The 13,579-nt window shown below is 37.1% G+C and overlaps 1 protein-coding gene across 2 annotated transcripts in view; it reads right to left on the bottom strand.

Annotated features, from left to right (window-relative positions):
• Window positions 1-13,579, bottom strand: part of DGKH (diacylglycerol kinase eta) — a 173,595-nt gene that overhangs the window by 12,458 nt on the left and 147,558 nt on the right. The window contains exons 25-29 of one of the 2 annotated variants that reach the window (XM_074815606.1): window positions 12,220-12,325; window positions 10,597-10,689; window positions 6,426-6,545; window positions 6,065-6,173; window positions 4,529-4,659 (exon numbers count right to left, since the gene is read on the bottom strand). In XM_074815606.1, coding sequence (XP_074671707.1) covers window positions 4,529-4,659; window positions 6,065-6,173; window positions 6,426-6,545; window positions 10,597-10,689; window positions 12,220-12,325 — 559 coding nt within the window. The remainder of the gene's footprint in view (window positions 1-4,528; window positions 4,660-6,064; window positions 6,174-6,425; window positions 6,546-10,596; window positions 10,690-12,219; window positions 12,326-13,579) is intronic. The other variant, XM_074815605.1, reaches the window with a different exon arrangement.

Here is a 13,579-nt window from a genome sequence, read left to right as displayed (position 1 = left end):
AGCACCATAAATACATGACCATCCTTTCAGCACTTTGGCACAAAGGTGTCAGCGTTAAAGAGTTCAAGATACGTTCATAAAAGTCCCCAAATCAAGTGCTGTTCATAAACCTATCTGAAAAAAACCTTCTGATTTTCTACATCACATCAATTTATATTTTGTTTCCACTAATGGTCATGTCACTTATAAGAAAAAATAGTACTAATTTTTAAGTTAAGAGATTTGATGTAGGTGGTAGTTGTTAAACTCATCCCACAATGACAGTAGTATCTATAATTTTAGATTTCAGAATATTTTCTTTTTTATGCTAAACTTATTTTTCCAATGAATCAAAAATACATACCACTATTGAAACTACTGAAATACCCTAGTTGCTATGTGGAGGAAATTCTACATAAGGGAAAACCCATAAGGATACTTTCCAAACCAGGAGAAGCCACACATGTTAAAGGTTAAGAATTTGCAAATTCTTCAGAACAAACATTTTTCACAAGTAGAATTTCTGTTGGATAAGCAACATAGCAAGATGCTGCCAGACTTCAAAGATCAGAGGAAAGAATCATATTATGAAATTCCCAGAAAACTCAGCCACTTTTTCCACCAACCTTTACAAAGTATCATCAACAACGCTTATGTTTCATAGGCAAGACATTCCGGTTTTATTTCCATTCCAGCTGAAGTTGCTGTAACGTAGATCAGAACAGCAAGACTCAAGAGCCTCATCACAATTTTGGAGGCCCTTTTGATAAATTGTGCCGTGTTTCCAGGGTAAAAAACCCCCAAGCAACAAGATAAACTCTGAATTTTGATGCTCATGTAGCAGTTTGGTTTGGAGGAAATTAAAATTTATACGTTCCTGACACTAAACGCTATCTAGTATTCTCAGTTTACTACTGATGCAGCAAAGTTTGCAGAAATTCTCTCATCTCAGACTAAAAGGATTTGCTACAGCAGCATATCATGCATCAAGATCTCTGCATTTTTGTGCATGCATGAGTTTCATCGTGCTCTACATAATCTGTCCATATTTAATTGACATCTAAGTAACAAAAATTCAATTTGACTAAAATATGGTTGTGATGACAAGCCTCGAGCCAGAGTCTGAGGAAGGAAATAACCTTCCTTTTTCCCCAGCTATGGCCTTAAAACTACAGGATCACCTTTCCTTCTGCCCTCCCTAACCACTTTCACATCTCTAGGCATTCAGTAGGTAAGGCTCAAAAAATTCTGGGGGGAAAAAAAAAAAGGTTGGGCAAGAAAAATATCATGGAAATTCTTGCAACAGCTTTCAGGAGTTCTTCATCTGCATTGTATTATGGTGATCAGGCCCCTGTCTGCTTAGGCAGGAACCCATTTATTCCAGGTTTGCCCAATAGATTTTGGCCAAACATACCACCAATGTAATACTACCAAACAATTTATATAAACACTCCTTGATATTAACATCTTCCAGATGAGAAACCTACCTTACTTGCATTCCCAGTGTCAAAAGCCATCTAACATGCCTGAAGTCTAACAAATCTTAGAAAACATTTTCCATGCAAGAACTTTTTCAAAACACACTACTGCAAAACACAGAGGTGAAATGCCACAGTCCTCAGCACAGACTTCAGCTTGACTGGCACTGCTCATCAAGCTGACATGAGGCATGGAAACCCTTTCTCCAAGGAAATCAACACTGCTATGGAGTTCTAAGGAGACATCATCCTCATCCTACCAAATGTGTTGCAGTTCTGAGTATTACTAAGTTACTTGCATAGGAACATGGTTACCACTGCTAAGAATGCCAGCATTTATTTCAGAAAAATCAGCCTAATTTTCAATGAATTTGCTTGTAAAATAAGGTTAAAAATATAATCATGACAAGTTTTCTTTCTACAGTTTCTATAGCATAGTTCACAATTCGCTGCCAAGCCTTTCCTCAAGAGAAAGAAAATCACATGGGTGTAAAAGGCTGATGCGCCTTAATAAAATCAGACATAGGAGGCTGGAGAAAGGGTATTACTGGAGGGGCTTGGTGGAGAGAGATATCTGGTTCCTCTTGGAGGTGTTCTCCATTTGCCAGTCACCGCACAGAGCTAACTGAGAATGGAATACACAAGCTACACAAAAATACAATTAGAGGTGTCCAATTCTTCAGTCAACGTATTGATCTATTTCAGTGATGCATGCAAAGGAAGAGTGTTTCATCAAATCCTTTCCCATACTGCTTTTTATCTCTACTTTTGACCACAGAAAGAAAGGTGGGCCCAGAGGATTCAATTAAAACAGGCAATGATTTTTCCTGTTGTAGACATGAGAGGCAATAGAGGCAAATCTATTGCACATGACTTAAGAGCTTGTGAATCAATGGCAAGCCCACTTAGTTTGACAGGAAGCACAAGCCTTGCACTGGAGGAGAGGCTGTAGACACATTATAGCTCACAAGAGCACTGAAAACTCATCCGCACACCTTGATGGCCAAAGGGAGGAAAAATTAACATGGCAGCTTGTGACGTGTTCCTCATTTCCTAGGTACCACATTACACATCTCGACACCAATTCAGGTCACTGGTCAGAAAACTGCAGGGTCCCTGAGCCATCTTTAATTGTCTCTCTGCAGAGATCATGCCCTATATGTAATGAACAGGACGAGTGCTAAACTCTGCTATATAAATTCAGTGTTGCTACATAGAGCGCAAGTGATGCTTGGCCAAAATCCTGGCCTACCTTATGAACAGTACTGCTTTGGAAGCTCTCAGCATCTGCTAACGAGCAGATGGAGTGATTCCAGAGCAAAACTTCTGCTAGCACAGGCAACTGGCATAGAGCAACTCCTTGTCCAGCTATGCTGAGCAATTTAAAACCTCATACATGCTTCCCAGCAGTGCTAGACAGAGGGGACAGTAAGTCTGTCTCTCTGTAGGCTCTAAGACTTATTTATGCTGAATCAGCATGTCTTAGCAACAGGGATAACACGCTGATGATTATCCTGCTGCAGATATTTATTTACTTGGTTGAAGTGTCAGTCTTCTGGGCATGCAGTCAAATTGGTACCCATCAGAAATGAGGCATGGCCAGAAGCCATGGCCAGTTTAACACTGATCTTACCCACCATCACTTATGCCGACAAATTTGATATCTTGGGGTTTTTTTTAAGATTTCTTAACATTTTAGTAAACCTATGCATTGTGTGATGCTGAGTTTCCCAGTTAAGTTTTAAATTTGTTCAGTGCCCATTCAGAATAGGACTTGCAACATCCACCACTGGAACACTGTGGTGGATTGCTTGGACAGTTTTCTATTTCCAAATTTTTGCAGGGAGGGACTGTCCTGAAACTTTCCCTCCATGTCAGGAACTATCCTGAAAGAAAGGAATTTAACTTCCATAGAAAGAAGCTTACGCAATCTAACCTCAAGCGGTAGAATAATACACAATAGCCAAACAGATAATCTCAAACAGAGCTATCTCCAGCAGCTGCATTCTGCTGCAACAGTCACACAATGAAAGCACTACCTTATAAGATCAGTATTTCATACTATATAAGAAACTTTACAAACAAATGGCACATTTGTATGAAAGTATTGCCTCTATCTGGAGACTACTGCACTGTGGCTAGAGGAATGACTTGCACTCTAAACGTAACTGTTTGTGATTTCTACAATATCCTATTTCCTCTCTTATGTGCTAAAAGCAGTTGCAAAACACATTATCAAGAACTCATTACTACTGAGTTCCCGGAAAAAGTAATGTAATGAATCCCCAAAGATATAGTCTCTATTACATATAATGGATGCACTTAAGTCATTCTTGAAAAAGACCAGCAAGCTCACATAACAGTCTCAGATTCTAGGTAACATTTCTCCCTGCAAAACTTATCAATCTGACCTCAGAGAAAGAAAGTTTTACAATTTTGGAGTCAAAAGAAAGTGCTCTTTTTTAAATATATACAGTTAAAATCAGGCAAGGTTGGTCAGGGACAGCTTAGCAAACCTGTTGTGGAGGTCTATTTTGACACACAAACACCAATGCCATGTAAGTCCAATGCCGCAATTTATTAAGCTGCTTATCTCTCTCACACCCACTATATCCAATACATATATAATAAATCACCTGAAGCAGGTCAGCTGCTCATAGCTGCTGACCTTGCAGCAGATAGCTTCAAAATTATTATCACCATCTTCAACTGATTCATACTGATCCTGTTTAACGGAAACAGTGAACTCTTGAAGATAACATTATATTACACTGATGTCAGTAAGATATCAAACATGCTTTTCCTATGCCTTTTGACATAAATGATAATGCTATCATTCTACATAAAGTGCAAAAAAAGGAAATTTTGGATAACACAGATATTCTTGGTTGCAAGTACAAGTCAGCACTTCAGAAAATCAGGCCAAAGGACAGCGCATATTAGTTTATTGCATATTTGCACAGTGTAAGCCAAGCTACAAGCACATAACAAGTGCAGGGAAAGAAGAAAAGTTGGTTGTTGTTTTGTCAAAGAAAATGGTCAATAGCAGAAAAGTAGCACAAAGGAAATACCTTAAGATCTCGCCTTTCCAGATGTAAAAGCTCAGAGCCTCGGATGTCATGGCTGATGAAGATTTCTTTGTACTCTCCCAAACTGAGCAGATCCAGCCAAGCAGCAACTTCATCTGTGCCCCATTTTTGAACTACCAAAGTTAAGAGCAAAACCCCCTTAATTTCTACATGCTCAAATGCATCACAAGCAAAGGTTAGGCCAAAGAGAGTGGAAAACAGAGTAGAATTGCCGTGCTAGCAAAGGGAAAGGTTAGAGGTGTCATTTCCACAAAAACTGACAATTTCCTTTTTACATGCAGGTTACAGGTTAGCAGTTAACATGAGAAAGTATCTAAACAAAGTTGGGGTTCTTTGCTTTGCAGCCATGCTTTCAGCTTTACTCCAGTATCTTCAGTAAAGCCTTTAAAACCTCAAGTCCCAACAAATTCACTTTAAACCATCTTAGGATCAGTGACGCAAAGTCTAATGTTGTACTGCTTAATACCATTAATTTATTAGTAGTCATCCAGGGGGAGGAGAAGCCTTCAAAAACTAATTAACATGTAAAATTAAAATATCAACCATACCTCAAATATAGCAATGGCAGCAAGCAAGTCCAGTTTTAATTAACAGATTATAGTATTCTTAATTAATGCAACAAGTATTCTTTAAGCTACTGTATTACATAGGCCATTAAGAAGCTCTCTGTAAAACATTGTTCTCTAAGGTTAGTTGCCCACATTAGTCCTAGTAAGACAACATTTATTGAAAAAAAAAAAAGTTATGCTACTTATTGCTCTAATTTTGCAACTTCATTCAATGCTAATCAGTTTTACAGTGAAGTGAAATCTGAAATCTAATCTGAAATCTAAAGTCTGATCAACAACTGCAAGATTTTGCAGATTATGAACAACTGTCCAGAAAAAAGATAAAGATGCAGAAGCATTTTTAGGACCATCTGATCACTGATTAACTCCTGGACATAATCTTAAGGAAATAAGTTCATGGATAAGAGTGGGAAGAGAGGAGAGTGGAGTTTGTTCAACTTCTAATAAAAAAAAAAAAAAATCAATATTCACTATCATGGCTTTTTGTTCGATTTGTCTCATTTGCTGAACTTAAAACCCATCTGAAATTTAAGAACAACTGGTTAATTAAACCAGTGTGATAAAAGCTATTGCACACGTTCTGAAACTAACTTGAAAAACCTGAACTGGAGCTTCACAGGGAAATGATGTGTTTACTTATGGCTTGTATGGCTGTGAGTTAATCGAATGTAACCACCAGCAAAGACACAAGTCCTGTTGCTTGATAAAACTGTCTGAATATTTTCACAGTAGTTCTTTGATTCACTTGGATATCTTGGGGTCCTACTGAATGCTTTCTAAATGCACTGAAAGAAGTCTTCATCCTCATGAAGATGCCAGTTAGCTCAGTTGCTTTTCACTTTGACTTTACTCTTAGGTAGAGTGCATCATGTCACCTCTTACCAAAAACCCCTTAAAATCCCATTTTCCCCAAATGTTACTATTTTTCTTGTAATTTCAAAACACATACCAGGCTGAGGGCTGGTCTTATGCTTCTGAACTTTTTCTTTTTTAAACTTTGGCACTATGCGAAACACGGTACTTCTGTTGTTTCTTTTAGCATAATCCAGAGGGGGATCCTGCATGAAAGAAGAGACATAGTTACCTGTAATTAACAGAAAACAACAGCTACATTACATGCTTGAGATGGTAATTCATAGTTAAACTCAAAAACAAAGACCAAATTTTACTTTCATTAAGAATAATGTCAGGATTTAACTCTATAAATGTTTCATTAGATAACCATTCAAAACCTTTACATTCACAAAAGGGACACAAAAGAAGCCCTAAACTTAGTTCAGTTAGAGACAGGAAATATTAATCAAACCCACCTCATCATCATTTGGTTGAAAAACATAATAAAGCCAAGGGATTTCAGCAAGTTTTCTCAACTCTATTTCCACGCTGTGCAAAGCATCAGACAAGAGTTCTTCATGGGGAGCTTCTAACTGCTGTTTATAAACAGGCAGGAAAAATAGTATTTTTAGTTTTATTAAGATATATAATTTAAATCTAGATATGTTGTTACCACACACAAACAGATAACTGCTGAGTGTAAACAAATGGTGAAAACAAATAATCTTCCAAATTTAGATTTTCCTTCAGAGATACATCAGACCACCCTGACACTACATTTAGTATGGTCCCAACCACAAAGGGATGACTGAGACAGCTGAGACTTCTGGTGCAGGCCAGCTGGACCTAGCTGCCAATCACTGTCATCATTCAGTCCACTCCCAAGTCTTCTATAGAACAAAAGTTACCTGCTAACACCAATACTAGAATACACTAGAAATGGAAACTACCAGCACAAGCTAAAACTGGACCAGAAGAGCAGAGGCCTGGAAAATCTTTGTATGAAAGGTGGTGCAAAAAAACTTAATAGATGGTAGTAAGCCTGAGTTATTATTTGCAAACGTCTTCATATGATAGATCACTCTCTCCTGGTCAAGTAAGAGAAAATGGATTTTACCAAAGATGATTAATTCCCAAAGGTCTTCTAGGGGTGATATAATACCTGCACTACCCCTTGTAAACAGGTGAGACCTGGAGCAATAGACACTGTTGCTGTCTGAGGGTGAGAAGAACAGAGACCAGGCATGGAAGAGGGACACGATTGCAGCCCCAGACAGAAGAGAAAAAGCCAAAGACATTAGTGAAGGCCAAAGAGGAAAAGGAAGTGGTAGCAGTGTAAAAAGCTTGGGACTTGCTGACCTATGGGGATTTGACTCAATGCTTTGAGAACCCCATGGAGGTACCAGTTTTCCTTCAAACCCCGGTAAATGAAAACTATTCTGCAGCTGTTGTGTGAGTCGAACTTGTGAGGAAGAGGTAAGGCAGGCAGTTGATCCCTGGCAACACTGTTTTAGGCTTACCTGGTGTTGCTGAAACACCATTTTGAGATAGAGAGTTGAATCCTGGAACAAGCTGCTTGGAATCACTAATAAAGCAATCTGAACATCTGTTTCTCCCTCTGAAGCAAAAGTAGTCCCAAAGCAGTGCAGAATATTCTTTTGAAAGGATCTAATTAAGTTATATCTTAGTGAATGCATTTTTAAAATGGAGTTGTAAGAGAATCTTTGATCCTTAGCGCTGGAAAAAGATTTTGACGTTGTTGGGGTTTGGTGATGAATTACAAGCCCCCATTAATTTATCCCATCTAACAAAAATTTCTTTCTTTTGCTACAATAGTTTACATATGTTACCACCTTTCAAAGGAGAGACCATCTTTAGTAAGATGTTGCTGTTTAGTACAGTAATACTGGAAATATAAGCTCACTCTTGCTATCATGTTATCTTCTCTTCTAAAGGCCACAGCATTCAGTGCCCATAAGCAGACTGTGGTCTTTCTTTTGCCTTCCTTTATTTTCTCATTTGAACAGTTTAGTTAATTTGGAGCACAGTGGAAGACCCACTTGTCTTTGAAGAAGTTACAACTTTTCTTGTGTTATCATTTTTAAGAAATTATTTAAGGCACCTATTTTATATAAATGAATGAAACAAAGAGTTCTGTCTTTTGCAACAAGCCCTTATCTAATTGCTTGATTCTGCTTGATTTTGCCTGGGGACAAAACAACTCTCATCTGATGGTGAGAAAGTGCATGCATTGACAATATTGCTCCTGAAATAAACCCAAAACGATAGTGCAATTCTGGTAAAGTAACAGTCAGCAATTTAGTGTAAATTCTCCTCCTACAACATCTTGGAAAAGTTTCTTATTTCCATGATGAAAATCAACACTATGAATGAAACAATGAAAATAAAAGATTTTTCAATTCCTTACAAATTAAACTTCTAATATTAAAACACTTTATTCCAGTGAGCTCAGATCATTTCACTCAGTTGAAGTGAAACATTCTGTCATACTTCTCCCTTCACACATTGGAAAATTGTGCCATAACCATCTGGGAGATTCCACAAATCAGCTTCATTGTCCCATCTTATCATTTCACTAAAAATGGCATTTACAGCTAATTCACCATTTGATGTCATCTAGCTAATACTGTTGTATGAACTTTGTTAATCCTATTTTACAGGAGGTGGCAGGAATCACAGTCTCTTTATATATGTATTTACATTTCTTTTGTCTCCTTCAGAAGCCATAAGAGAAGGACTCAAGAGCTGGTAAATGCAAACAAAGAAAAAGCTTACCAAGTAGTATATGCAACAAAGGCATCAATTTACCACTATCAGAAGCTTTGATCACAGAAAAGAGGGGTGAGGGAGAAATGAATAGGAAAAAAAAAAGAAGATATTAAAGAAAGAATGTCCGTCTTTGTCAGAGGAGAAAGATAATTTGGAAAAAAGTGTATGATAGCAGTGGCTGATTGAATCAAGCAGCACCTTACATGTCATCTGTCTCTATTTTAATAGAGTGAGGGACCAACATACATGCAGCTTCAACATTTATAAAATACATGGCAAAAAGGTTAACCAGGGTGCCTTGTTACTGTGACTGAAATACTGTTCTAAACAAGCACGGTGTCAAATGAGTGTAATGGCCATCTCTAGATTATCTCAGTATCTTCTAAATGGCCTTATTGTTAAAAAATGGGTTTGATGGAGACTCACGAAGACATTTGCACAGACCATAATGAAAAGCAGAAGTACAACATGTAAAAATCAGAAATGGACAAATGAATCAAATTAAGCTTTGGAGCCTGAACAAGGGACCAGTTTGACAACACAATGAGATCACAACTGGCTATAGAAAAGGTAATGTTTCAATGGGAAGGCTTCCATAATAACATTATTTCCAGACTGCCGTGATAAATTATACTAGTCCTAGTATGACATCACCAACTTAAACCTTTTCTTCTAATTCCTCTTCTTAAACTATTCTAAAATTTAAACAAATTTCTCTATTTTGATTCCCCATTCAATATGAAATATGGGGAATTAGTAATAGCAATTTGAAAAAAAGAACAGATATTTTTCCCTTGTCTTGGACCTAGTGAATAACTTTCCCTCCTAAAAACTCATAAACTAGATCATATGAACCTAATCTTTGACTATTTCTAGAAATTAAATGGTTATTTAGCCTCTAGACCATATTAACTTTTGTTTACAGTAAACAGACTCGTACCATTTATCACGTGTGTAAAAAGGTATGTGAACCTGCACCTACCCTAACTCAGCTAAATGAAAACATTCCTATTGATATCCATGTTTAATTGTGACACTTAAATAACAGTAAGTTAGCAATAAATCAGCTTTTGAATCCAAAGAAAATGTAACTGTTCCTACTGAGTATCTGCTTAATGTAAAACTGGACCAGCATGGAAAACCTGACATCTTTCTTCTCTTCACGGTAGCACATACAGAAATTTTCTAATTATAAGTCCAGGTAAAACAATTTTTGAGCAGTCTTCATCATTTAAGGCACAGAAACAGTAGCCAAAGAAGAAGATGCAAAGTCTGCAAGTACCATCAGAGGTCTACTGAACACTTACCAGTTAAAGGTTATAAAATAATTCCTGTCAGGTATTAGAACAAGGGTGAGATTTACTTGCCCAGATTATATAAGTAGGAGTTGAATGCAGAAGCAGCTGAACAGCTTCTGAAGCTGAGAAGCTGAACAGCTCTCACTCCAGGTTGTTTAAACTCTGAAGATGGTCACGTAATAGAACTTCAGAAGTTCTGTTAAATGCTACACCTCCAGAAGATCATTTATCTTTTTCTAAGATAGGCCTCCAAGACAGCTGAGTGTGAATCAACCTCAACAGGGATACTTATTTCTCTCCACTCCACTGACTATTAAAACGAAGAGCCCAGACAATGACCTTTTAGATATTTGAAGTGAGGTAAGATGGATGTCAACCTAGGACAAGGATTCATAACTCATTCTGATCAAAACCTCAAATGCAGTGTAATATCCTCCAATTGGCCTTACAGAGCTTCTTGCAGCATCTCATAAATCCTGCACCGATTTAAAAAATCAGCAAAGAACAAATCACGGATAATCTGAATGAGGGAATAAAATGATGTATTTTGTGACCTTACCAAAGGAACTCTTCCTACTAGCAGAGATTCAGTTTCATTATGCAGGGCCTTCACATTGACAGCTATCTCCATGGCAGTATTTCTGGTAAGACTCTGGGGGGAATAAGAAGCATAAAAATTATTTGAAGTGATGCAAGTCCGACTGAGAATAAGTACTTTGGGCTTACAGCACAGATCTTAAGTGAAGACACTTCTAGTCTAGGAGAAATACATCAATTCAGCTCTACACTGCAACTTCTTCAGCACTGAGAATAGAAAATAAAAATATAGTATCTATTAACTGTCTTTTCCCTGACTTCATTTAATATGACCTTATACAATCCTGAAGATCACCAAGTGAACAGCCACCTGTGAGATGAATCCATGATTTTTGTGGATGACAAAGGCCAGCAGAAAACAATGACTGTTGATCTGAATTGTTCACCTTATCCTTAGCAGAAGTAAGCTGCTAGACATATTTTAAAAAGCAAAGGTTAACTAACATATTTACCGTACATAAATTTAGGTTATATATAGACAGCCTCTACCTAATTAATCTTTTTTGGGTCCAGTCCCTGAACACCCAGATTGTCTAGTGTGAAGAGAGAAAACAGGAAACTCATTTCCCCTCACCCCCTTAGCATTCTTTGCATAGCATTTGGATAACAATTAAGCATGAAAATTTCTGTGAATGCATCCACAAGAATTCACCTATATGTAGTAACAGCATTTGTTCAGCCTTTGCCATGCCTCCACTGTCTCTGGAGACATGCCTACACAGTTGTCTGCAAGCAGATGTAAGCTTACTTTGCTTGTTATTTTTGCTGTTTGATGACCTGAGTTTGGTTTATTCATGCTCAGAGCTACATTAGTACACCACCTCACTTGATTTAATAAACACTGCTGCATCACTTCAGGATGAGCACCCCTGGCTGTGGACCACTGTTGCAGATCGAACAAATTCTTGACTGCTTCCAAAAGGCAACAGACATACTCTTACCCTGCCCCTAATCCAAATTCCCTATCTCCTTTTTGACTACTTGCTCCCCCCTGCAACAACACCCAGATCGTCTGCGTTTTAAGTGTCATTAATGTCCCTAACGTCCAATGTTCACAAAAGAGAGTATCATCTGGGGAGGACACTGATGAAGGCAGAAACTGCATCTTCGGCCTTCTCAGATATTACATTGTATCAGTCTAACACCAGGAGGGAACTCTCTTCTTTAATACTTCTGTAAAAAGGCAGTTCTCCTAACTCCCATTCCTGGTATTACTAATAAATTTCAGAATCACTGAGCAGGACCAAATTCATCAGCTATGGGGTGTTTCCCTATGCACGTGAGCTATGCAGAGCATGTGCTATACACAGCAGCACCTTCCAAATCAGAAGTAACTTTCCATTTACTTTCACCTTAGAGGAGTGGCAAAAAAAGAGACAAGATAAAACATCCATTCATCTGTTCAGCATTTTCATTAAAATTTGAGCATGTCTATGGATATTTAGAAGTCTTTTTTCAACAAAAGCTTCAAGAATTATTATCCAACTTGTTTTAATATGGGGACAGGGAGTACAATACAGTCACAAGCTTATGCACACAGATATTATGGCTTATTTACTTATACATAAATCTGTTTTTCCTTTACCTCAGGAAACCTTGGGTTGGCTTTATTTAATGCATGTGAACACGCATTAACAGCATGAGCAAGCTCCTGCTCCAAGAGGCCATGTATTTTTGCTGCTTCACAGATCCTAGAAAAATATAAAAGAGAAAAATACAATTGAAATTTGAAAAATAGAGTTGAAATACAAGTATCTCTTCAAGCAATACATCACCTCATACAAATGATACTCAGATTATTTATTCTGCTATGGAATACTGAGACACATTTATTTATCTTAGAACACAAATGCTATGCAAAAATTGTACCAAAAACGTTGGGGCTATTAATTCAAATAAACTATAAGAGGAAAAACCTAGCACATTACGATAACTTACTTGAAGTTATCTTAAAAACCATTACACCTATTTCACAAGGCATATCCTTCAGATGCAACATTAAAATTGATTGCAATCATTTGAGATTATAGGAGGTCCAGCTGTAATTACAACCTCAGGACTATCTCTAGAACAGTAAAGTTTTTAAGCTGTCTTGGTTAAACTTCACTTTGGGTAATTATAACCCAAATTATTCTTCTATGTCTACTTAAGTCACCAGTACATTATAAAAACAATATGTAGCTTTTCAAATCCTTTCTTATATTATCAGTGCAACTCAACACATACTCCAAGAATTGATTTTGATAATGAATTTTAATAATCTGTTATGATGAACGGAATAGCAGCTTTATAAAATGTTCTGATTTTAAAAAAAAGCGCTTTTCTTAAAAAAAGGGGGGTTTTTTTCTGTGAAAATGGAAGTGTCTTCTTTATTAAAATACTTGCATCTCAGGAAGAAAGTAGTTCTTGAAAATAAGCAAGGTGCGGGATCAGTTTTATACCATCAGCACACTAGCACCTCAAACCATACAAATTACTGAAGTGTCCAGAGGCACAGAGATGAGGATTTTAAGCATTAGGAATTAAATAGAAAGCTGCAATAATAATGAATAAGTGGATGAATGCAAAAAGGTATGAAGATTTTGTCTGGCAATTTGGGCTCCTTGAACATTGGTGTGTTAACTGTTCACTTGTACAATATTTTAAGAAAACTTTCAAATTCATTGAAAAGTGCTCATCTTTTTGAAATTGTGAGTAACAAGACTTTAAGGAGAAATAAGTTCTGAAGAAGTTAATGTCAGGTGGATACAAGCACTCTGTTGACATCTTAAGTTGACTTTAAGGGTTTTTTTTCAATAAATATATTTTTACTTTTGCGTAAAATGAGAAGTTTCAATCAAAAGCCTCTCTGCAAAGAAGGTTTCCAGTTTTCCATTTCCATTTCTGCTCCTTCAGAAAGGTTTTCACAAGAAAAAAAATACATAAACACACAAAAATAAAATTAC

The sequence above is a fragment of the Strix aluco genome, chromosome 2, assembly GCF_031877795.1.
Source record: "Strix aluco isolate bStrAlu1 chromosome 2, bStrAlu1.hap1, whole genome shotgun sequence".
Classification (NCBI taxonomy): domain Eukaryota; kingdom Metazoa; phylum Chordata; class Aves; order Strigiformes; family Strigidae; genus Strix; species Strix aluco.
Note: the sequence above shows the minus strand (reverse complement) of the source record. Positions and strands in the feature narration are given on the sequence as shown.